This window comes from Haliotis cracherodii, unplaced genomic scaffold, assembly GCF_022045235.1.
Source record: "Haliotis cracherodii isolate W230 unplaced genomic scaffold, xgHalCrac1.p SCAF_2, whole genome shotgun sequence".
In the NCBI taxonomy this organism is placed as follows: Eukaryota; Metazoa; Mollusca; class Gastropoda; order Lepetellida; family Haliotidae; genus Haliotis; species Haliotis cracherodii.
Window position 1 is genome coordinate 71585795 of NW_027266275.1, and position 26373 is coordinate 71612167.

Here is a 26373-nt window from a genome sequence, read left to right on the forward strand (position 1 = left end):
TTGACCTCTGACCTGAAGATATCCCTGCAAGGCGCGTTGACCTCTGACCAGAAGGTATCCCGTGAGGTGTGTTGACCTTTGACCTAAAGGTATCCCCGTGAGGTGTGTTGACCTCTGACCTGAAGGTATCCCGCGAGGTGTGTTGACCTCTGACCTAAAGGTATCCACGCGAGGTTTGTTGACCTCTGACCTGAAGGTATCCCGTGAGGTTTGTTGACCTCTGACATGAAAGAGTGGTATCATCAATGTCTTGCTAATCACGTTGTGAAAGTGGTGCAGCATCTCTAGAATATTTGGCACTTTTCTGATGGGTTCATCCGAGAGTCAGGTCGGCACTTGAAGGCAGCGGCGAATGGACGGAAGTTCATCAGCGCCCCATGGACTCTGAAACACGCATTGTACGTATATAACAATGACGATAGGTCGTGATACGGTTATGGTACTACCAAAGTGAGTGAGTATGGTTTTACGCCGCTTTTAGCAATATTACAGCAATATCACGTCGGGGGACACAAGAAATGAGCTTCACACAATGTACCCATGTCGAGAATCGAACCAGGGTCTTCGACGTCACCAGCGAGTGCTTTAACCAAGAGGCTACTTAACCGCCCCTGGTACTACAAGAGTATGTAGCGAGATGTGCAGGAGTTATAGACTGACATTTAGTTCCAGAAATATATTTACCTTATTTAAGAATATTATATCTACAAAATTCAAAAATAAGATCTAAATAGAGCGCAGAACAATAATTAATTTCAGGCTTAGACTTGTGTTGGACTCCTTTTTCAATAATTTATTCTCTTGGGTATGGGAGACAGACAAGAATAGATATTGTAGTGTGCGGGAGTGGCTCGCGAGATGTTGAAGAGTAGATAGCCAGAAGTGTAGATATTGCCCTGGGGATGAGGGGATTGGGTGGGGCGGAGTTAACGTGTTATGGGGCAGGGGTACTAGTGAAGTGTGGGGTTGTGAACACTGGAGAGGGGGGGGGGGTGTGGTAAAGGGAGGGGGTAGGGGGTAGAAGGTGGGGGTAGGGGGTAGAGGGACGGGGAGGGGGTAGAAGGTGGGGGTAGGGGGTAGAGGGATGGGGAGGGGGTAGAAGGTGGGGGTAGGGGGTAGAGGGACGGGGAGGGGCTAGAAGGTGGGGTAGGGGGTAGAGGGACGGGGAGGGGGTAGAAGGTGGGGGTAGGGGGTATAGAGGGACGGGGAGAGGGTAGAAGGTGGGGGAAGGGGGTAGAAGGTGGGGCACTCACCTGAACCTCCCTGGAGGGGTCACCTCGGAGTCGTCGTTGATGTAGTATTCTATCAACCCTCGTCGGCTGACTTTCTCACACATAGTCTGGAAGAAAACGCCATAAAGTCTATTAGCATGATATTCTGTATCAGTGTAATGCCGTCACTATTGCCATAGCTTTCTTTTAGAAATATATTTAAACAAGTAATATATGTAAATTAATATCACTATTCTTGAAAGTCAAGTTAGTGTAGATAATGCACTAACTGACCGTCGCATACCAGTAATTTATATTTCACATATACAGCAGGAGACACTGTCACTACAGCTGTGAGTGGGTGAGTGTGGTTTTACGCCGCTTTCAGCAATATTCCAGTAATATCACGGTGGGGAACACCAGAAATGGGCTTCACACTTTATACCCATTTGGGGAATCGAACACGGGCCTTCGGCGTGAAGAGCGAACGCTTTAACCACTAGGCTACCCGACCGCCCATCACTCCAGCTGTGAGCCAGAGGCCACTGCAAGTCTACCAGCCCGGACTGACACAGGGGTCACGCTCTCTCCGAGACAGTGATTAGTGTGGAAAATTCACGCTACTGGCTGTGTCCGACAGTGAGACAAGGGTCAGCTGGACCTTCCGGAACGTAATTATTAAATATTGTCGTAATCAGCCATGATTACAGTCGATAAACCGCTGACACCTACACTCAACTCCCAACAGAAACGCGGTGAGTGATGTCATAAAACTGAAGGGAGGTAAAATTATGAAATGATTCCATTTTCTTTCACATGATAACATTCCCCCAAACTCGGCTTGCAATTCCTGCTCGAAATTCTGGAAATTGCATAAAAAGTTGAACGCGCTATTACCAGAAGTTTCGACGTTTTCCTTGGATCTCTTGTCAGCTGTTGGGTTTGAAGTTTGATTTTAACTTGGACACCAAAATACCATACTCCAACTTACTCGGGAAAACAGGTTGAGACCAATCGGTCATACTGAGAGAGTGAGTGAGTGAGTTGAGTTTAGCGCCGCTTTGAACAGTATTCCAGTTGTCGCGACGTGTCAGCTTGATGTTGGAGGTAAGCCCGAAGTGATGCAGGTCTCAGACGTTTACCACTTCGGTGAAACCCACGAGCACGGGTATTGTACTGACAAACCTAGAAACATAATCGGGGTGAACCCCAACCATAGGTTTCTGGCGTACCCAAGGGACGCAACTCTGCACAGCGAATTACGTCGCCTTAGACGACTGGGCCCCCTGTGCCCCCTTAGGTCTTATTGAAGCTGACTCTTTGATGTCCATCAGTCCTCAGTGTACAGGCTTCAGGAACATCATCACTTGGCCAACAACGCAGATGATGGCCACGAACCTGTCCCATCTACGCGATAGCAACAAGAACTGCTCGAATGACGTAATGGACCACACTCCGGTGCAGTGGTGACTCAGCATAACACCACTACCGCAGACTAATTTGCACATCACGTGACCTAATGTAAGCCTTTCGGTGCGCATTACATATTGCTACTACAACTGCGACAGCGAGGTGTATAACACCATATACTAGTAATCTATACATCAAAGTGGCCGTATACATCAAAGTGGTTCAGATAAAGGCACGTGGAGCCAAACAAACAATGTAAACAAAGGATAACTACGCAAATGGAAATATTTTTCTTTATCATACAATGGGTAGGTTTCTCGGCAGGATAAAGCCAACGGATAAAAACGATATCCGTTGGGGTCATATGCGGATAGAGATGCAAATATCAAAGGTCAAGTAGGGACTACTTTCACTGTTTATAAACAAACATGGCGTCGCACTCGTCATTCGGCGATCGAGTCAGAATTAACCATCGGGAATCTGGATAAACTACAGGGATAATTGCTACAATTATCAAAAGAACAGTCTAATATACTGAAAATCAGTGTCGAACTGCGACGTAACTAAGGCATTTTATACGTTTTGGCAACTTTGGAGATATAAATTTCGAAACAATTTGGCGAGGGCACGAGGCCTAGCCAAGTGGGATCAGTAGCCATATCTGTGCTTGTAGACCTCTGCGGCTTAAAACCTCCTCCACAAATTAAAATAGTTGGATTTGGCGGAAATATGTTTGAATTGTTACCTTGTTTCGTTTTGTCGCTGTGTGTACATTTGACTACAATTCTTATCGTTATGACAGGACAGACCGACTGTCAACAACATCTGACCGTGGCCGTGACGTCTCATAGTATAGGGTTAGAGTAGCTTCCCTTTGACAAAGGACAGTTACTCTAGCGGACAGACCGATGGATTGCCGCGAAAGGCAATTAAAAAAAATTGTTGTTTTGCGTATATGTTGCTTCGCCACTGTATAAGAAACCTATTTCAGTTGGAACTATATTGGCTACTGTCACTGTCTGACAGACACATCACTTACCCTGTGAGGTAATAATTATTAATGCGCGCATTCCAGGAAAACTCGCAATGTTTCGGTTATGTTTGTGAGAGAGGGAAAGCGATTTTGAAGCACAGAATTAAAGAATGACATTATATGATAAAGAGGTTATCACGCTTGTGTGTTTGGGGATGGTAAATATCCTGTATTAGGAATAAACACTATGTATTTAGCTCGCCAAGGCTCGCTAAATACAATGTTTATTCCTAATGCAGGATATTTACCATCCCCAAACACACTCGCGTGATAACCTCTATTTACGTTTCAGGATATTTTCTTAATGAAAGTTAACCATTTTATGACATATGTTTATTATATGTGTAGACGTGTCAAAAATGAAACGGGGCGGTCAGGTAGCCTAGTGGTTATAGCACTCGCTCGTCACGCCGAAGACCCGGGTTCGATTCCCGACATGGTTACAATGTGTGAAGCCCATTTCTGGTGTCCCCCCGCCGTGATATTGCTGGAATAGTGCTAAAAGCGGCGTAAAACCATACTCACTCACTCACTCACTCAAAAATGAAACAGATGACAAACATATGCAATATCTTGAATGGACTGTGTAAGATGTGACGCGTGGTCGCATGGTGCTGAATTGTGGCAGAGGCACCGTGCTGGCTGTCGGTCTCTGGGTAGGAGATGTGACAATCAGCGGTCGACATGGCTTGCGAGGTGTCAATCGCCAGTGTCATCGACCTTACGTGGGACAACGTTTATACTACGTCACCGCCGCACACGGCGGGTAGTGGCACAATGTGATCGGATTGACAGAAGCTCAACGCTGAACACGTTCTCTGGCGTGAACTGTGCACTCCAACTGCAAGTACTTGTCCTGTGTGCATAGGTGTAATAACAACAACTTACCCTGCATCTACGTCTACTATCACTATCTCACCTGTGCATAGAGTATGAAGAAGATTTGTTCCTCGCTGTACTTGAGACCGGGAATAATCACCTCTTTTGTCTGACTGGACTTGTCATATCTCCAGTTCTGTGAACAACAAGAAAGGAATATACATCCTCATGTCATCTGCGACTGTGGGGAATACTAATACGACCGCCATCTGTTACTGAAAGGAATACATCCCTCATCTGTGACTGACAGGAACACGAATACGTCCGTCTTCTGTGACTGAGAGGAATACACACACGTCCGTCTTCTGTGACAGAGGAATACGAATAGGTCCCTCTTCTGTGACTGAGAGGAATACTAATACGTCCGTCATCTGTGACTGAGAGGAATACGTCCATCTTCCGTGACTGAGAGGAATACGATCGTCTTCTGTGACTGAGAGGAATACGAATACGTCCGTCGTCTATGACTGAGAGGAATATACACACGTCCGTCATCTGTGACTGAGACTAATACGTCCGTCATCTGTGACTGAGGGGAATACGTCTTTCTTCTGTGACTGAGAAGAATACGACCGTCGTCTGTGACTGAGAGGAATACACACACGTCCGTCATCTGTGACTGAGACTAATACGTCCGTAATCTGTGACAGAGGAATACACACACGTCCGTCAACTGTGACTGAGAGGAATGCGCATAAAGGGTAAAGGAGGCTTTGATCAGCATGTAATGTAACGCCGATTTTAGTGAAAAAACTGAAAACTGAAAACGGGTATTGGTGATCATGAATCCATAAGCATTAGTATGGTGCTGACATCTCAGCTAAAACCAAGAGAATCGGATCAAGACACTGCCAGGGGAAGCAACTCTGCGGCGCCTCAGTTCGCCAATAGATACATACAGATGCTTCTTTTATGTAAAACAGTTTTGTAATTATTGACATGTGGCGTGCGTATTCTTGTTCTTTATAATTCACTGTTCTTGTTTTATTGACATGTGGTGTTTGTGTTTGACTTTTGTCCTCGGTTGAATGTCCGGAGACACACTCACCTCGTAAGCAACTTTCAATGACAGGTGATCCTTCCAGTTCTCGTTTTTGGCAACAGCTCCTCTCACCTGTAACAGTGAGAGATGACGTCAGGTACACCAGTACACGTACATCATCACAGGTACATTACTACAGGTACATCATCACAAGTACATCACTGCAGGCATATCACTACAGGCATATCACTACAGGTACATCAGTACTGGTACATCACTACATGTAAATCACTACAGGTACATCAGTACCGGTACATCACTACAGGTAAATCACTACAGGTACATCAGTACACGTACATCATCACAGGTACATTACTACAGGTACATCATCACAGGTACATTACTACAGGTACATCATCACAAGTACATCACTACAGGTATATCACTACAGGCATATCACTACAGGTACATCAGTACCGGTACATCACTACAGGTAAATCACTACAGGTACATCAGTACTGGTACATCACTACAGGTAAATCACTACAGGTACATCAGTACTGGTACATCACCACGGGTACAGTACTACAGGTACATCATCTAGGTACATTACTACAGGTACATCATCACAAGTACATCACTACAGGTATATCACTACAGGTACATCAGTACTGGTACATCACTACAGGTACATCATCACAGGTACATTGCTACAGGTACATCATCACAAGTACATCACTACAGGTATATCACTACTGGTAAATCACTACAGGTACATCAGTACCGGTACATCACTACATGTAAATCACTACAGGTACATCAGTACTGGTACATCACTACAGGTACATCACTACAGGTACATCAGTACTGGTACATCAGTACTGTTACATCACTACAGGTACATCACTACAGGTACATCAGTACTGATACATCACTACATGTAAATCACTACAGGTACATCAGTACCGGTACATCAGTACTGGTACATCAGTACTGGTACATCACTACAGGTACATCAGTACTGGTACATCAGTACTGGTACATCACTACAGGTACATCAGTACTGGTACATCAGTACTGGTACATCACTACAGGTACATCAGTACTGGTACATCAGTACTGGTACATCACAACTGGTACATCACTACAGGTACATCACTACTGGCCATGGTACATCACAATTGGTACATCACCACAAATCAAATCATGATCACCATGTTGCCCTGTCTTACTCACCTTGGGGAGGGGGGGGGGGGGGTCGGGGGGAGGGGGGCACGGGTGGCCCAGCCGTCTAAGGCGCCGCAATTCGCTGTGCAGAGTAGCGTCCCTTGCGCATGCCAGAAACCTATGATTGTGGGTTCGAATCCCGGTTCACCCCTATTATGTTTCTAGGTTTGTCAGCACCATACCCGTGCTCGTGGGTTTCACCGAAGTGGTAAACACCGTGTTGCCCTGTCTGACTCACCTTGAACACCGTGTTGCCCTGTCTGACTCACCTTGAACACCGTGTTGCCCTGTCTGACTCACCTTGAACACCGTGTTGCCCTGTCTGACTCACCTTGAACACCGTGTTGCCCTGTCTGACTCACCTTGAACACCGTGTTGCCCTGTCTGACTCACCTTGAACACCGTGTTGCCCTGTCTGACTCACCTTGAACACCGTGTTGCCCTGTCGCAGAATTTCAAAATTGTTGTAGAGGTCGACAAGACACTGCAGCCTAATGGCGAGGTACAAAACCGCGCTGTCGTTCAGGATGTCGTCTGCGTAGTGGTCCAGCAACACTGAAGGTACAAGAAAGGTGAGGTAAGGTGAGGTGAAAGGGGTTTAACGTCGCGTTCAAGAGTATTATCATTTATATTGCGAAGTTTAACGTCGCGTTCAAGAGTATTATCATTTATATTGCGAAGTGTGTGTGTGTGTGTGTGTGTGTGTGTGTGTGTGTGTGTGTGTGTGTGTGTGTGTGTGTGTGTGTGTGTGTGTGTTAACATGACTCCAAGCCGACTAGTATTTGTTTTAGCCCTTAAATGCAGAGCGCCAGGCAAGGTAACAACATGTACCATCTTTTTACGTCTTTTGGTATGACGCGGCCGGAGATTGAAATCCCGACCTTCCGCTCTCCGGGCCACGAATGTGGTCACAAGAAAGGTGTTGTCACTGCCATCGTGGACTTAAAAACCTATAAGAACATCAATTATCCGTAACTGTCTCGCCATGTTCAACTTACCCTGGATGTCGAGCTGGTCAGAGATGTCGCGGGCGAGGTAGGTGCCGAGGGAGGCGTAGTGGATGTAGGAGGGGTTTGGGGAGGGGAACCACACGCCGCCATATGGAAACCCCAGCTCTGGAACATACAGACAAAGCATAGTTGTATATCTAAAAACCTACATAGTGAAACGTGTTCAGGGAAAGCAAACATGTGTATGTATACAGGGCTTGCATTATCGGCTTTGAAAGCTCCAGTTGTAATAAATGGACTGGAATAATAACAGTACATATCCATCACAAAGAAAATTTGAACAGTTAATGAACAGCAAAAATAGCCATATTCTTCTCAGACTTGCAGTTTGTGTTTATAAGATATTTGAAAGAAGGATAATACATCGAATATATATAAAACTGTGTACACCTATTTAGCTACAATCTAATCAGTATACAAGTGGTGCTTCACGACGAATTTTCTTACAACAAAATGACATTGTGCTCTGGCCTCATGGCCACACACACGAAATAAATCTGTCTGTCTGTATAACAGTTCTATAACTACTACTACCACTACTAGTAATAATAAATACTACTGCTACTAGTAGGCCACTTGATTGTGCCCCGTGTTAAAGGGGACTCTATTGCTACGTATAAATAGAGGTCATCACGTTGTAGAAGGGGTCGAGTATGTTCCTTGATCGCGAGACCTTCATCACAATAAGCTGACACATCGTCATATACTGCGGTGTTAAACCAAACTCCCCATATTGAAAACGAAAAAATGCCCCTATGTCATTATCAACCAACATGGGAGTTACGATCACCTCAGAGCTAAGATCACTTTGTACAACGGCACTCTGGACACTGAAACACACGATGTATATTCGGGGCTGAATGATCTTCTAGGCATGGTGATACCAGGAAACGTTCTTCAAAGAATGATTTGGAAAACAGCATGCTGTGGAAGCATGGAAGCAGAAAACGCTTACTATGGCTACACTGACACAGAAACAGAAGGATAGAAGCCAGAACACGGACGACGTTGCTCAAGGGGGTGAATACGGCTAGGACGGACACACTGTTATTCAATCACGTGCTGGAAACATACACGGATGTTGTGAGTCCGACGTCATGTAGGTTTGACGTCATGTGTTATGAAGTCCCTGAAACTACAGCAAACCAAAACACCAGCCATGTTCGCGTTATTGTGTCTGTTAACGACATTGCGAGAGATGACGATAATCTTCCAGCCACATAGGGAGTCAGGTGATTGTATCTAAGTTACCTATTTCCTATATTCCATATTTGGCTTAAACCCCAGAATTGTAAAAGGACAAACTGACAGTTAAAATTGGTTTCAGTCAGGAAATACAAAATCCTAATGAGCCCAACGGTTGGTCCGTATCGGTGCCTGTCAGATGTCTAGTGGGACTGTCTGGTGACCAAACGCGTAAACACTCGTGCAGATGCTCGCCTCCCACGCCAAGCTGAAGGCCTCATGCAGTGTCTTCCACGTCTAGCCGGGGGCCTCATGCAGAGTCTTCCACGTCAAGCTACATGCCCTATTCAGTGTCTCCAACGTCAAGCTGCAGGCCTCATGCAGTGTCTTCCTCGTCTAGCCGGGGGTCTCATGCAGTGCCTGCCACGTCAAACTGAAGGCCTCATGCAGTGTTTCCTATGTGAAGCTACATGCCTCCCGCAGTGTCTCCCATGCCAAGCTACATGCCCTATTCAGTGTCTCCAACGTCAAGCTACAGGCCTCATGCAGTGTCTTCCTCGTCTAGCCGGGGGCCTCATGCAGTGCCTGCCACGTCAAACTGAAGGCCTCATGCAGTGTTTCCTATGTGAAGCTGCATGCCTCATGCAGTGTCTCCTATGCCAAGCTACATGCCCTATTCAGTGTCTCCCACGTCAAGCTGCAGGCCTCATGCAGTGTCTCCCTCGTCTAGCCGGGGGTCTCATGCAGTGCCTGCCACGTCAAACTGAAGGCCTCATGCAGTGTTTCCTATGTGAAGCTGCATGCCTCATGCAGTGTCTCCTATGCCAAGCTACATGCCCTATTCAGTGTCTCCCACGTCAAGCTGCAGGCCTCATGCAGTGTCTCCCACGCCAAGCTACATGCCCTATGGAGTATCTCCCACGCCAAGCTACATGCCCCATAGAGTGTCTCCCACGCCAAGCTACATGCCCTATGGAGTATCTCCCACGCCAAGCTACATGCCCCATGGAGAGTCTCCCACGACAAGCTGCATGCCCTATTCAGTGTCTCCCATGTCAAGCTGCAGGCCCCATGCAGTGTCTCCCACGTCACACTGAAGGCCCCACGCAGTGTCTCCACGTCAAGCTGAAGGCCCCACGCAGCGTCTCCACGTCAAGCTACAGGCCCCATGCAGTGTCTCCACGTCAAGCTGAAGGCCCCACGCAGTGTCTCCACGTCAAGCTACAGGCCTCATGCAGTGTCTCCACGTCAAGCTGAAGGCCCCACGCAGTGTCTCCACGTTAAGCTACAGGCCCCATGCAGTGTCTCCACGTCAAGCTGAAGGCCCCACGCAGTGTCTCCACGTCAAGCTACAGGCCTCATGCAGTGTCTCCACGTCAAGCTGAAGGCCCCACGCAGTGTCTCCACGTTAAGCTACAGGCCTCACGCAGTGTCTTCCACGTCAAGCTACAGGCCCCATGCAGTGTCTCCACGTCAAGCTGAAGGCCTCATGCAGTGTCTCCACGTCAAGCTGAAGGCCTCATGCAGTGTCTCCACGTCAAGCTACAGGCCTCACGCAGTGTCTCCACGTCAAGCTGCAGGCCTCGAGCACTGATCACCACGTCATGTAGGTTTGACGTCATGTGTTATGAAGTCCCTGAAACTACAGCAAACCAAAACACCAGCCATGTTCGCGTTATTGTGTCTGTTAACGACATTGCGAGAGATGACGATAATCTTCCAGCCACATAGGGAGTCAGGTGATTGTATCTAAGTTACCTATTTCCTATATTCCATATTTGGCTTAAACCCCAGAATTGTAAAAGGACAAACTGACAGTTAAAATTGGTTTCAGTCAGGAAATACAAAATCCTAATGAGCCCAACGGTTGGTCCGTATCGGTGCCTGTCAGATGTCTAGTGGGACTGTCTGGTGACCAAACGCGTAAACACTCGTGCAGATGCTCGTCTCCCACGCCAAGCTGAAGGCCTCATGCAGTGTCTTCCACGTCTAGCCGGGGGCCTCATGCAGAGTCTTCCACGTCAAGCTACATGCCCTATTCAGTGTCTCCAACGTCAAGCTGCAGGCCTCATGCAGTGTCTTCCTCGTCTAGCCGGGGGTCTCATGCAGTGCCTGCCACGTCAAACTGAAGGCCTCATGCAGTGTTTCCTATGTGAAGCTACATGCCTCCTGCAGTGTCTCCCATGCCAAGCTACATGCCCTATTCAGTGTCTCCAACGTCAAGCTACAGGCCTCATGCAGTGTCTTCCTCGTCTAGCCGGGGGCCTCATGCAGTGCCTGCCACGTCAAACTGAAGGCCTCATGCAGTGTTTCCTATGTGAAGCTGCATGCCTCATGCAGTGTCTCCTATGCCAAGCTACATGCCCTATTCAGTGTCTCCCACGTCAAGCTGCAGGCCTCATGCAGTGTCTCCCACGCCAAGCTACATGCCCTATGGAGTATCTCCCACGCCAAGCTACATGCCCCATAGAGTGTCTCCCACGCCAAGCTACATGCCCTATGGAGTATCTCCCACGCCAAGCTACATGCCCCATGGAGAGTCTCCCACGACAAGCTGCATGCCCTATTCAGTGTCTCCCATGTCAAGCTGCAGGCCCCATGCAGTGTCTCCCACGTCACACTGAAGGCCCCACGCAGTGTCTCCACGTCAAGCTGAAGGCCCCACGCAGCGTCTCCACGTCAAGCTACAGGCCCCATGCAGTGTCTCCACGTCAAGCTGAAGGCCCCACGCAGTGTCTCCACGTCAAGCTACAGGCCTCATGCAGTGTCTCCACGTCAAGCTGAAGGCCCCACGCAGTGTCTCCACGTTAAGCTACAGGCCCCATGCAGTGTCTCCACGTCAAGCTGAAGGCCCCACGCAGTGTCTCCACGTCAAGCTACAGGCCTCATGCAGTGTCTCCACGTCAAGCTGAAGGCCCCACGCAGTGTCTCCACGTCAAGCTACAGGCCTCACGCAGTGTCTTCCACGTCAAGCTACAGGCCCCATGCAGTGTCTCCACGTCAAGCTGAAGGCCTCATGCAGTGTCTCCACGTCAAGCTGAAGGCCTCATGCAGTGTCTCCACGTCAAGCTACAGGCCTCACGCAGTGTCTCCACGTCAAGCTGCAGGCCTCGAGCACTGATCACCACACCACTTGTATTTACAACTGGCTGGCCAATATTCAATTCTTTTCTGATTAGATTTAGTAGCTATTAACGGAACATGTGTCGTCATCAAGGTCACGTGCTTCTACCCACGCGCAGAACAATCATCCCATACACATGACGTCATCATACACATTGACCAACTTTGTGCTGTGCTTGGAAACAAACACCTCGATATGATCTTTGACAGAAACTCACCATTGGCACACCATCGTAATGAACATTCTTCGGTGTTACACAACTTACACATCTGCACATGCGCAGGAAGAACGCATCAACATGCATCTAAATAAAACCCAGTTATACGAGTTACGTTAAAAGTCAACCGCCTAAGAAAAATTCTTTAAAAGTATTTGTATTCAAAGACATTCCAATAAAGAAAACGTATTTATAGTCCTTAAACTGCTCTTAAGGCATTGATCGCAAAACTTGAATGGCTCGGTAAATTGATTATTTTTGGAAAAGTACAATTTAACAACCTTTGGGAATGCTTAAGCAAGAGTTTTAAAAGCCAAAAGAAGTATCTAACTTTAGCTAATGATCCTGACATACATCGTCAAGGAACGAACAACATAAGATATGTTTTTGCACGTTAGGCGGTCCAGGTGCAGGTCACATGGTCGGCGATTGGAGAATGTATTTATCGGTGTCTGGCTCGAACTGGTTTGGATTCAGTGACGCTAACGGTACTGAAGAACTACATGTCAAACACATTCCATGATGTCAATATTTAAATACATGACAAGAACTTAATGGACGTGTTTTTTTTGGCCATTTGTAACCATTACCGCATAAAACTAAAGTGCTTATCTTTTATCCTGGAACTTGCCTGGATGTCTTCTTGAACAATCATACGTTGATAATTGCCACACAATTCCCACACAAGTGAATGTACCTCAGATACGATAAATAGAAGCAACGGTACTGGTGAAACCAAATTAATATGTTTGTGGTGATGAAGCTGTAGTGTTATGTCTGATACGCAGTGATCCTCTCGGCTCTAGGTGGTGAAGTGATCCCGCGGTGTTGGGGCATTGATCCGGCGGTCCGACACCGCTTGCCCACACAAACGCCAGTCAGATAAATAGCTTAACTAGTCAGCGCTAATCTTCAGTTACACGCCCGACATCACTACACAAACATATCAACCTCATACTCGCCTTTGAACACACACTCGCTAAATGTTAAGTCTAAATTTGTCCCGGGTTTCGCTCCAGCGCTAAAATACATGTTATCTTATTTGGTTATGTTTGAATTAGCGCTCTCGGCGACCGAACCAAAGTAACATTAGTGCGATAAGTTGTCAGGGAAATACCTGCAAGAAAAGAAGGAGAGGGGTTTTATCGCTTGAAGAATGACAAAGTAGCGTTAGTTGGACAGCGACAATCGATGCGTATTGCCAGAAAGTTTGCACAATTTATTGGTAGATTTTCTAGAGTTCGACAACGCGTGTGGGGTTCAAGAAACGTGCCTTCCCCGAAGAACATTGACAGTTACTGAGAACAGCCTTAAGTCACATTTCTAAACGCCAATAGAAGTTAGCCTCAAGTTTTCTTTTAATGTCACTATAAACTATACAATGTGCTTCTTCAAGGTGATGTTGGAAGGACAAGATGTCCATTCTGAGCAGCAGGCCTCACACGGAACCATTTTATCCTCACGAGCCGACATAACTATGAACTCATGGAATGCCCTACTCGGTCACTTTTCATTCAAACTTTGGTCAGGATAATTAATCAGAATGAAATAATTACCGATTACATGTGCGCGTGTACACATTGTTTATTGCGGACAACTCTGTTCGCCGTCAGCTCGTGATGTATGCCCGGTAATGGCGACATTTTGCGACATCAGCAGGGCAGTGAAACTGTGAGATGGACACCGAGTGAGACCAGATGTGCAGGAGATCAACTTTTTACAACTTGTACGAACCTGTACGTTTCATAAAGTATTGATATGAAAGATTATCCTAATAAGTTATACATGTATTTTTCTTATGTGTTTCTATACTTCAGAATCAACCAAAGCCGACTCAATGTTGACCAACTGTCGATACCACAAAACACGGAACCGTCTCTCACATAAATCTACAGTGTATGCAAATATAGCCATATCTATTTCGTCCAAGTCAAATAAAATAATTGATGTGCTGACAGTCTAGTTAGGTTTCTACCTGGCCTGCATGCAGACAGACAAGTATATCCCGACATATATGGAGTCTAGACAGCTGCCATGTGATATATGTACTTACATACAAGTCAGAGTTATGTTCCAGTCATATCGAGTAAAAGAATTCGAGCTATAATTGACATCGTCATTTACCGCGTGCGTAGGTTGGACCTAAATTGAGATGGACATTTCATAGTTTGTAGAAGTGATGGATGGGTCACGTGATACTTGAGGAAGTGATGGATGGGTCACGTGATACTTGTGAAAGTGATAGGTGGGTCACGTGATTCTTGTGAAAGTGATGGGTGGATCACGTGCGCAACAAGGACATGGTGTTCGATAGGTAAACGTGTCGTGACGAGGTGGGTAGGTTGATGTTTGGTGACGTGGCGATAAGGTTGGTGTTTGGTGACGAGGTGGTTAGGTTGATGTTTGGTGACATGGTGGTAAAGATGACATTTGGTGACGTGGTGTTGAGGCTGATATTTGGTGACGAGGTAAGGATGATATTTTGGTGACGACGTGGTAAGGTTGATATTTGGTGACGTGGTGTTAAGGACGATATTTGGTGACGTGGTGTTAAGGATGATGTTTGGTGATGTGACGGTGAGGTTAATAATTGATGGCAGGGTAAGGTTTATGTCTGGTGACGTGGTGTTAAGGTTGATGCTTGGTGACGTGGTAAGGTTGATATTTGGTGACGTGGTGATATGTATGTTGATATCATAACTGTGCTCGGGTGATATATACCTATGATACCCAATCACAGCGGAAGTTTTCTTCTTATTGGGGTTTACTTGTACACTCCATTATATTTTAAGTTTATTACCAAACGCAGCATACTGACTCTTAGCCGACCAGTTCTGGTTATGCCCTTAATGTCGAGTGCATAGTCGGGGAAACAACAAGTACATCTTTAAACGTCTTACGGTATGACACAGACAGAGCATCGAACCCATTACTGACATCACTAGCACCAGGTTCGGCATAACATTTTCGTCTTGAGGAAAAGAAAGATCCCCATGTTTGTAACATTCCCCGGAAATGCTTACCAAACATGACATTTCACATTGAACACATTTCAAGGGCCTACTTCAATTATTGCACAACGTTATAAGGCCAAATCTAACTGATTTGTTTTTGTTCGTAGGAGTTTCAGTGAATACATAATCAAATGATGAGTAACTGAATGCGCCATTTTACATCATGGTATAATTACTTTTCAAATTTGGAAAACAAGGAAAACAAGGTGTTACTGCGAACAAATCTATTTGTTGGGTACTTGCATTCGTTTCAAAGCGCTAATCTCCCGAAAAATATGTCTGTGGCTGGAGATGTCACGTTCACTGCATTCATCCTTGTATAGCATTAGTTCAACTTTCTAGATTGGTCAGACACTCGGCAATAATCATATATCATTAAGTGACGCGACAACCTTAAATGAAATTGACCTCGAGAACATTACCGAATGTCTAGGTCAACGTTTTCACACCTTTGCCGAAATGCGTTAACAGAATGAACCATATATCACAAATTATGTCATTTTCAGTTACTGTACGTGCCAGCTAGACCATATTATCAGTACAAATGAACTACACACTGACTGAACGCTGACTGGCTGTTTCCTCGTTACTGTTTAACACACGTGAAACGGTTGGTCGAATGGACATGTAACAACACTAAAATACAAAACATGAACATATAAAGGTTTCCACTACAATTACTAGTTTCTTATAAATCTTATATGTTATTTTTTCACATTTTCGTTCTAAAATTAGACTTCATTTTTCTCTTCCCACTCCAAGTCACTTCCTTCATATGGAATTCCACCGACCATGTTCGTGACTTTCTGCTATAAAAACTCGGCCTAGTTCAATCAATGCGCATCTGAGGTCACATTCCTCATATTGTTAGTATTTCTACCGTTTTTCCCTCATCGCAAACGTTAATTCCAACTTAGACAGCTAATCCATAACTCCTTGTACCACTTGTGTTTCTCGGCTATCGACGGTTATATATGGCGGACATGCGAGGCTAGCGTAGGTCCACTTACGCCGTCTAATGGAGGCAGTCATGTTATATATGTATGTAACAAAATAGCATATCGTCACGGTCATTTATGAATGATTGCTGTATGACACCGTAGACAACAGTATATCCTGCATAGCGTGGCAGTTGTCACGTGCAGACACATGTATATCATGTATTTCGTGGTGGTTTTGGTGGTGTAGACAGCAGTGTATGGCGGTGGTTGTGGGGTACAGACAGATGTATATGGCGGTGGTTATGGGGTGCAGACAGATGTATATGGCGGTGGTTGTGGGGTGCAGACAGGTGTATATGGCGGTGGTTGTGTGGTGCAGGCAGGTGTATATGGCGGTGGTTGTGGGGTGCAGACAGGTGTATATGGCGGTGGTTGTGGGGTGCAGACAGATGTATATGGCGGTGGTTGTGGGGTGCAGACAGGTGTATATGGTGGTGGTTGTGGGGTACAGACAGGTGTATATGGCGGTGGTTGTGGGGTGCAGACAGGTGTATATGGCCGTTGTTGTGGGGTGCAGACAGGTGTATATGGCGGTGGTTGTGGAGTTCAGGCAGGTGTATATGGCGGTGGTTGTGGGGTGCAGACAGATGTATATTGCGGTGGTTGTGTGGTGCAGACAGGTGTATATGGCGGTGGTTGTGGGGTTCAGACAGGTGTATATGGCGGTGGTTGTGGGGTGCAGACAGGTGTATATGGCGGTGGTTGTGGGGTGCAGACAGGTGTATATGGCGGTGGTTGTGGGGTGCAGACAGGTGTATATGGCGGTGGTTGTGTGGTGCAGACAGGTGTATATGGCCGTTGTTGTGGGGTGCAGACAGGTGTATATGGCGGTGGTTGTGGGGTTCAGGCAGGTGTGTATGGCGGTGGTTGTGGGGTGCAGACAGATGTATATTGCGGTGGTTGTGGAATTCAGACAGTTATATCATGTATGTCGTGGTGGTTGTGAGGTGCGCACAACAGTATATGGCGGTGGTTGGAGTGAGTGAGTGAGTATGATTTTACGCCGCTTTTAGAAATATTCCAGCAATATCACGGCGGGGGACACCAGAAATGGGCTTCACACATTGTACCCATGTCGGGAATCGAACCCGGGTCTTCGGCGTGACGTGCGAACGCTTTAACCACTAGGCTACCCGACCGCCCACGGTGGTTGGAAGATACAGACAGATGTATATGGCGGCGGTGAGTTAGGCGTTGACAGCAGAGTATCGTGTATGTCATGGTGATTGTGAGCACACTTTGTTGAACTATTTGAACAAAAGAACGTCGTCCGACACGTAACGCTCAGATGCTTGGCCGGTTAAAACAAGGCTGATCGCATCTGTGTCCAGACAAGGCGCCCGGCTCTTATGTCTTATGTAGGAGATGTTACGAATAGAAAAATTATTTGTTTTTCGCAGCTTTTCCTTTCCCTTTCATGGGATTTCAAAATTGTGAAGCTCCACCAGTCCCGAATCCTCGTCTTCCTGAGGCAAGGTAGTAAACTGACTAAAAAGGTCCAGTTTCCACCCTTGCCGAACTAGGCTGGAATATTGAGCTATATTTTGGCTGGACTGATGAGTTGATGCATAGGCCAATCAAAATCGCGTAACGAAATCGACATCCGGTTCGTAAACCGCCGTGCATGTTTCGGTCGATACAGGATTTGCAAAGAATGTGTACCGCCAACTCGTCGTCAATAGATATTTTCCAAATTTTTGTCATGTTTTAATCAAGGTGCTTACGTGATTTGATGCACTCTTCGGAATCAGAATAGATTCAATATAGATATAGATTATGGATCAGATCGTCCTGACTGGGCACGGCCATGTTTGAAGCAAATGCAAGTGACATGAGAAGAGGAATCTGATTGGTCAATAGGAAGGGAACATAGAAGGGACATAACTCGTAGCGCCCCTGTTGAAATTCAAGTCGAGGTCGACAAGAATGGAGCCGGGCTTTTACAGTCACTTAACTCCCTTGCCTCGGGAAGATGCGAACCCTTGGTTGAGACAAGCTTTCCCCTCGGTCGTCCTCCATTCAAACGATCAGGCCATCATGTGGCAACCTTACTTAATAAATGGGAGACTATGACTAACATCCTCCTCACGCATCCCGGCTGCAGACTCGTGCAGTGATCAACAGCTTGAGTTTCAATATCTTCAATAGGCATTTTCATTCATAACTACAACAAGCAGCCGTCATTTATTCTTTGCAAATATATGTGCTGTGTTGAGAATCCAAACATGAAGGCCACACTCGGATTGCTTTCGATGCTAAGCTGCTCTGTCACACAAGACGAGAAACATAAACGAACCAATTTCCTTGTTCCGTGTTCGTTTATGATAACTTGAAATTGCTTTTGTGCATATTAAATTGTATGTTGCGGTGTCTTCTTTTGGTCCTGACTTAAAGAAACACAATTGCGAAGTTGTGAGGATTTGTGAAGAAAATGCTTATTGAGTAAAAATGTTCATGTGGTACATACATGCAGACCCGTAAGTGTATCGGCAAGAGGCAGTTTAGTTATAGTGAGTGAGTGAGTGAATATGGTTTTACGCCGCTTTTAGCAATATTCCAGCAATATCACGGCGGGGGACAAGTTAAGCTATACATATTATTGACGCCTATGTCCCGCTATCCTGATTCCCAAATACATCAACCTCGGTCCGAGTGTTAACACAAATACAGGATGGAACATGCAAGAACAGATTACAACAAGCAGAAACAGGTAGGAACAGGTTAAAACAAGAAGGAACACGTAGGAAGAGGTTAAAACAGGCAGGAATAGGTTAAAACAGGTAGGAACAGGTTAAAACAAGTAGGAACTGGTAAAAACAGGTAGAAACAGGGTAAAACAAGTAGGGAACAGGTGGGAACACGTAGCAACATGTAGAACAAATAGGAAATTATCGTATGTGTGATGTATGCACATTTAGTGCACAAGTTTGTATTATAGCATGCAACATTCTGTTACTACAAAAGGTGGCTACATATCAATGAGGTTATAGGATAGACTCCTTCCCGAGACCCATTTATACAGGTAGGCGCGGGATGTCGCCTCCAGCAGACAGAAACAGATGTGAAGTGTGACCTACCCTTGCATCCCGCCAGCACCCCGAGGACGCTGGGGATAACGGGGTTGTATGGTCGTGGCGCCTCCCCCCTCATGTACCGTAGCGTCCTCAGCTTGATCAGCCCAATAAAGTTAGACAGGTACGACTGATGAGACGGCTGCTGCTGGCCGAGGCGGACATCACTCTCCTGCAAGGGCAGCACGCTCAGCCACTGGCGCGACACACTAGACACCGTCTCATTGGCAATCTTATAGGTCTCATCTGAAGTTATTCCGAACAAGATGGATAACGTCTCGGACAAGGATCTTTTCAGATTGAAAAACACAGTCTCCATGGTGTATTGGGCCTGACTAAACCGAGACGGACTTGTCTCACAAAGCAAGGAGTTCGGCAGAAGCTGCGTCAAAGTATGAACGCACTGTTCTTCTACGCTTCCTGTTTCTTGACCATATCGCCCGAACGTGCTCAGCTGCCGCCGTAAGGAGGTGGATTTGGGAAGCAGAGAGAAGACCTTGGTGTTAAGGAGTGTGTGGATGAGGATGTAGCGCTTGAGGACGTAGGACGGGGTGTTGGCGAGCAGCTCCTGCACGGCCGCACTAAGGTGGATGTGGCAGACAGTGACGGAGTTGATGTCGACACCGCCAAGTACCCGTATGAGAAAGTCCGACCACATGAGCTGGTATCCTCCAAAGTTGGTCTCCAGTGTGTGAATGGGAGACTTGTGGCCTTTCCAACAAGCTCTGACGTCATCCTCTGTCCAGTCGATGTCGTCGTCGTACAACACCTGCAACAACGTTAGAGGCGTTGTCAGTACTCGTAGCAAAATACGTGTAAACACACAGACAGTCGGAATACACACCCACACACCGCAGTCAGTACGCAGATACATAGACACACAGCCAGAACACACAGACACACAGTCAGAACACACAGACACACACTCCGAACACACAGACACTGAGTCAGAACACACAGACACAGAGTCAGAACTCACAGACACAGAGTCAGAACACACAGTCACACAGTTTCAGAAAATGCAAAATGAAAGCTCTTGCTTCACCTGGAGCACAGTTAGCACGCACACACACACACACACACACACACACACACACACACACACACACACACACACACACACACACACACACACACACACACACACACACACACACACACACACACACACACACACGACACAGTCATGGCACACACAGTTATAGTCAGAAGACACACAGACACACTCAGGACACACAGTCACGGCACACTGAGTCACAGTCAAAAGACACAGAGACACAGTCAGGACACACAGTCACGGCACACATAGTTACAGTCAGAAGACACACATATACAGTCACGGCACACAGTTACAGCCAGAAGACACACACACACACATAGTCAGGACACACAGGCACGGCACACACACATAGTCAGGACACTGAGTCACAGTCAAAAGACACAGAGACACAGTCAGGACACACAGTCACGGCACACACAGTTACAGTCAGGAGACACACAGATATAGTCATGGCACACACAGTTACAGTCAGAAGACACACACACATAGGCAGGACACACAGTCATGGCACAGATAGCTACAGTCAGAACACACACGAAGACACAGTCAGAACACACACACACACACAAAAAAAGTCAGAACAAACCGACATGCAGTCAGAACACAGGGGCACTCCTGCATAACAGTTTACGGGCTGCTGGTTCATGCGTAAACAGACCCTTGGATTCTTATCCTGTAACAAGTCCAGATCTCTGTGTGTAACTACGAGAGATTCTGACCCGCCGAGCTGCCATGTGTGTGTGTGTGTGAGAGAGAGGAACATGACGTGAAGTAATGGCCGACTATTCTCTGGAACCTACATTAGATACACACCAGGCTATACTCGAGGACAAAGTTCAACAATATAACAGTCGAAAACATATCTGACAATGTTGGTTTGCCAACGACAAGATTTTGTTCGATAAAATGATATTACATTTACACAATGAAATGAAAGTGAGTTTAATCGCGCGAAGCAAAATAGATTATTGTTGGTTTTATAGTCTTGACTGTCGAAACGTTTGTAAATTGGCCATTTGAAGGGAAGAGATGTACGTCACATGAGCCAAAATGTAATTGCAACAGAGATGGGAGCTCGTGAACAGTCCAACCCCTGGTCCGCCATTGTCATCAATCTTTATACAGTTAGACGCGGCAATCCTAGTTATGTTTTAGTTAAATAAACCCATGCTCACGTGTCCCAAAGGCCACGACCCGCCAGCGGGGTATCGGAACATGGTCCAAATGTGTTGACACCGGGGTTACCGGGGGCTGTTTCTCCACTGATAGAGATTAATCACTTGGTATCATTACTCGTCCCTCGCGGACTTGACGTCACACGGGACGCACGATCATATACGGGAATCGATCACCGCAAAGGGAGAGAACTCTCATCGCGTCAATCTCAACACCCTAACTTGGTTACTTTGAAAGCGTTTTGAGTTGTTATCTAGTTGCAGGAAATGCGCTCCCTGTCAGTGCCAATAAAAACAGTATTGATTGATGAGTCGATGCCAAGAAATGAATATTAAACCTACAGAAAGAATATCTTTGATAGATTGCTTGTCAAATGAGTGTTTAGGCATAAGCTTGTGAAGTTGGAACACTGTTAGTGTCGTATTAGGGGCGTCCAGACATGGCGGCCATGACACCCCCGAGCGCGGCCTACCTTGTTGAGCTCCAGCTGGAAATAAAACACCTCCTCAACAGCCACCCTGGCGGCGCCATCTCCTCGACTGCCCGTCAACATCGACACAACCGACCACAGTAACGTCTTGAAAGCGCTCAACTTCTTGCAAAAAACAGAAATCACATTAACAGAAAAAAAAGTTACTCATGAAGAAATGGGCATTGTTTCAGTCGATAACGATACGATTTGCCCGTCCAGAACTGTATGTAGGAACACACATAGCAATTAAACCGTTATCCCGGGGCGCAGTAAGGGCAATTGATATCTTGATTTTTTTTCTCTGATTTAATTACTTGCTTATGTTTACTGTTGATATAACTAACACGATTACCTCCAGGACACAAGGTGAAAAAGTAGGTCATGGTGGGTTTAGTTTTATATATTTTAACTTAAATAGAGAGTTTGCGTTTGGACCATGTGTGCTCATATACATTAATGTCTTAGGTAAAAAGGAGTGCCGTTTTATTTTATATCAATATTTAACGTAAGCAATAAAACTGTTTTTGCGTTTGACATTCGAAACATTCCCCCAGGAAGTCGTCCGTACATTGTTGTTGAAATCATAAAAGATAAACTTTTTCAAATAAATATCTTTCATGTAGGTCAACCTTTTAATCTGATTAAAAGCACAAAAACACCTACTTGAAACATATTGAAAGTGAGTCAGAAGTTCGTGTACCTTGCTCTTCTGAGAATATCTTGGTATGAAGTCACTCGGTCGGAGAAACTGGAAACTTCCAACATCGTCATTTAGGCCTCGCAAGAGATGTAGCATGTGGTCCGAGTAGCGATTGATAAGCTGCAAAGAGAATCATACGCAGACTTCATAGACAAGTTGAAAAGCGTTTAATTTTTCAGTGTCTACGACTATCAAATCCGTGCGTTCCCCTGTGTTGGACCAGCAGACATTACACACCAACATGATCTCGGGTTTCCATAGCGCAGGCATAACGCGTCCAATGGTCATGTTGGGTCAGATGGGATGTGGTCAGTTGGATAAGGCGCTGTCAGGGATAAGCTGTTCTGACTGTACTTTTACACAGAATGTTTTCCTGATCAATTACAAGTTGTAATAAGTTAGCTTCTAGAGACAATATTAAGAGATTAGTGGCCTGGTAGTTAGAAGTAATGGTCCATGATAGTTTCTCAGATGGCCCATCAGTCTTACACAGTGTATGGGAACAGCTGGTCGATGGCCCTTCAATGTCCACGGCGAGAACTATCACTTTGGGTAATGTCTCAATCTTCTGGTAATAAATCATCTAGCTTCTATATTTGTTCGTGTCTGTTATATCAGTACTGGAGATAGCCGCCCAGCACCGAAGGTTGGTAACTACAGGCGTGTTTCACGAACAGTCCTCACGTGCAGTCCTCACACGTGCAGTCGTCACGTGCACGTGTCCTCGACACTCTGGTGAGGACGAGCACACCAATAACACATGGTACGTGCGATGCAAGTTCAGTAAATGTTCTCTCCGAAATCAAAACCACCCAAGTTTGCACTTGAGGTCAGCACCTGGCATGCTGCCCTACCCTCAGGTGGGTACATACTGCTGCAGTCGAACTGACTCACCCAGGGGTCACTCTCAGCTTCAGAATGCCCTCCCAATGACAAGACCAAAGCTAACCACGTCTTACTCGGGGTGGGTGAGGTGGGGTGAGGTGTGTGTGAGAAAAACAAGTTATTCAAGAAACCCCAGCAACCGGAGTCAAGTTAGGAATTGTTTGTGTGTAATTATATAATAGTTATACATTAGTTCTTTTAGAGGAATATAAAACAGACAGATCTCGGAACGTGAATTACTTGTCACTGAGTTGTGTTAAATGCCACAGCGAACAGTATCCTACTTCAACCACAGTAAGTGTGGAAGTAGGTCCAATGAGACGACGCAGGTTGCAGGTTCATAGGAACGGTGCCAACAATCAATGACATTCATGGCGCATCTGGGATTTGAACCAGGTAGAGTGGATTGTGACAGCTGATGGTAGTAACTCCAGTACGACCAACTGCGACACCCTGGAAAACTGTGCCATCCATACCGCTTTGGCACTATTTGTTTGTTGTTTAACGCCGCACTCAGCAATATACCAGCTACAAGATGGCGATCTGTAAATAATCGAACCCAGTGATTGACATCATGAGCATCGATCTACGCAATTAGGATACAATGCCATGCATAAACCAAGTCAGTGAACCTGACCACCCGATCCCGTTAGTCACGTCTTACGACAAGCATAGTCATTTCTAATGACAAGCATGGTCGCCTCTAATGACAAGCATGGGTTGCTGAAGGCCCATTGTCACCCGGATAAGGCACGGGTTTCATTCCCCACGTGGGTACAACGGTGATGCACACGTGTGATATCCTCCGACGTGATACGGCTGTAATATATCTGGAAACGGAATAAAACCAACGCATGCAATCATGTTGCTTTATCAGATGCGAAGCTTCGGAGCCGACTTTGAAATAGTGTTAATTATGTTAGAGATCGTCCTGGTGGTATTGTAACGCACAATTAATGATCCCTTATTACCGATAATATCATATAAATCATTGTTCTGAATTGACGTTAAGAGATAATTTTGATCTATGGATATATTTGGATATTTGTTTTCGAGAAAAGACCCGTATATGAAGGACTATCTATTTGCAATGTCAGTGTAGGTTTGGATCAGCCTGATACTGAAATGTGTACATTGGTAAAAGAAAACACTCTACTATTGCTTTCCGAATATTGCATCCAAGCCCTCGTTTATATTACATCCCGTCTGATAATTTGAAAACGATATTTCAAAATCACAAACCCTTACGTCATTATACAGTTTACCATTACCGGTAAACATAGCGTTCGTTCATGTGACGCCCACAAGAGGAGGGGATGCATGACTTAGTGCCCTGAAGGTACTTGGTGTATAGGACTTGACAGTGACGATGTAACCCTGCCTCAACTACCCCTGGTGTCGTATCTACACATCATTGGGATCTAGCCGCTAAAGTAAAGACGATAATGGCGTGATAGATGGCCACCGTGGCATTTCCACCTATAATAAAAGTTGAAATCAATCGTAAGAATTATACCAGTTTATCAAATAATCGGGCATATAATTGACTATTATCTGTTTGGCTGGGGAGCCACGACAGTTGATTCGGCACGTATGTAAATCCCCTCCTCCAGACACTCTGTAATTTATCAGTGGTAATCGAAAAGAGATTTAGCCTTTCTGATTGCTATGACGGCCGTATCGTCCTATCTGGTGGTGTCCGGTCGGCCGGCCCTGCCGACAGCAGATAGCAGTGACCATACGGACCAGTCGGGCTTGGCAAGGCGCCAGCAGCAGGCTGCGGGTTGGTTGGATGACAACGCTGAGGCGCCGTATTAACAAACTCCAATATTACAGGGGTCCCTCTACACTGATCGCTTATACTAACTTCATTTCTTGTCAGGAACCATATATTTCTTCTATTGTTAGCTGTTTCTAAGTTGTCGCAGATTTTAATTAAGATTGATTTCTGCAACTAAACATAATTGGATGCTACTGTCTCCCCAATCCGTTCTGGCGAAGCTGATTGCATGGGGTATATGACGTGGATGCAGGCGGTCCTAGTCAGGGAAGGGGAGATTAGGACAAATTCCATGAATGGTCCTGCATATCCTGTCATGTCCGGTCCGTGACCACTGGCCGGCTGAATTAAGATGGTACTGACGAGATGTGTTCTTATGGCGCTTTAGCTCATATATCTGACCAGTGGCCATCTACGGCTTATAAACATACCAGTCTCGAGTTAATGTAGGGGATTCCCATCAGGCCATTACACATTCACTTCTTGACCAGAGGCCGGACTCACCAAGACTTTGAAGACAATGTCTGTGCAAAAAATACACATTCACTTCTTGACCAGAGGCCGGACTCACCAAGACTGCATGCATGGTCATTTCAACTGAGAGAGACACTGAAACTAGCGTGTTCGCCAAGAATGCATGGTAGTCTCAACTATGAGAGACATAGAAACTAGCGTGTTCGCCAAGAATGCATGGTCATTTCAACTATGAGAGACACTGAAACTAGCGTGTTCGCCAAGACTGCATGGTCATTTCAAATATGAGAGACATTGAAACTAGCGTGTTCGCCAAGAATGCATGGTCATTTCAACTGAGAGAGACACTGAAACTAGCGTGTTCGCCAAGAATGCATGGTCATTTCAACTATGAGAGACACTGAAACTAGCGTGTTCGCCAAGAATGCATGGTCATCTAAAAAATGAGAGGCACTGAAACTA

At 45.9% G+C, this 26373-nt stretch overlaps 1 protein-coding gene across 1 annotated transcript; it reads right to left on the bottom strand.

Moving 5' to 3' along the window:
- Window positions 1-193: 193 nt before the first annotated feature.
- LOC139469760 (neprilysin-2-like) lies at window positions 194-19466 on the bottom strand. The gene is made up of 7 exons (XM_071252042.1): window positions 19371-19466; window positions 7741-7857; window positions 7167-7297; window positions 5582-5647; window positions 4574-4669; window positions 1254-1339; window positions 194-384 (listed from the first exon to the last, which is right to left on the bottom strand). The coding sequence occupies exons 1-7, from the start codon at window positions 19441-19443 to the stop codon at window positions 285-287; spliced, it is 669 nt and encodes a 222-aa protein (XP_071108143.1). The 5' UTR covers window positions 19444-19466; the 3' UTR covers window positions 194-284.
- Between the last annotated feature and the right edge of the window lie 6907 nt (window positions 19467-26373).

What these genes read in the sequence shown, in the direction of transcription:
- LOC139469760 (XM_071252042.1), bottom strand. Translation starts at nt 19,443, where the DNA reads ATGAGGGGGGAGGCGCCACGACCATACAACCCCGTTATCCCCAGCGTC. An exon ending in TGACCAGCTCGACATCCAGG is followed by an intron (nt 7,298 to 7,740) that starts GTAAGTTGAACA and finishes TTGTACCTTCAG; the next exon opens with TGTTGCTGGACCACTACGCA. An exon ending in TCTTCATACTCTATGCACAG is followed by an intron (nt 1,340 to 4,573) that starts GTGAGATAGTGA and finishes GTTTTCTTCCAG; the next exon opens with ACTATGTGTGAGAAAGTCAG.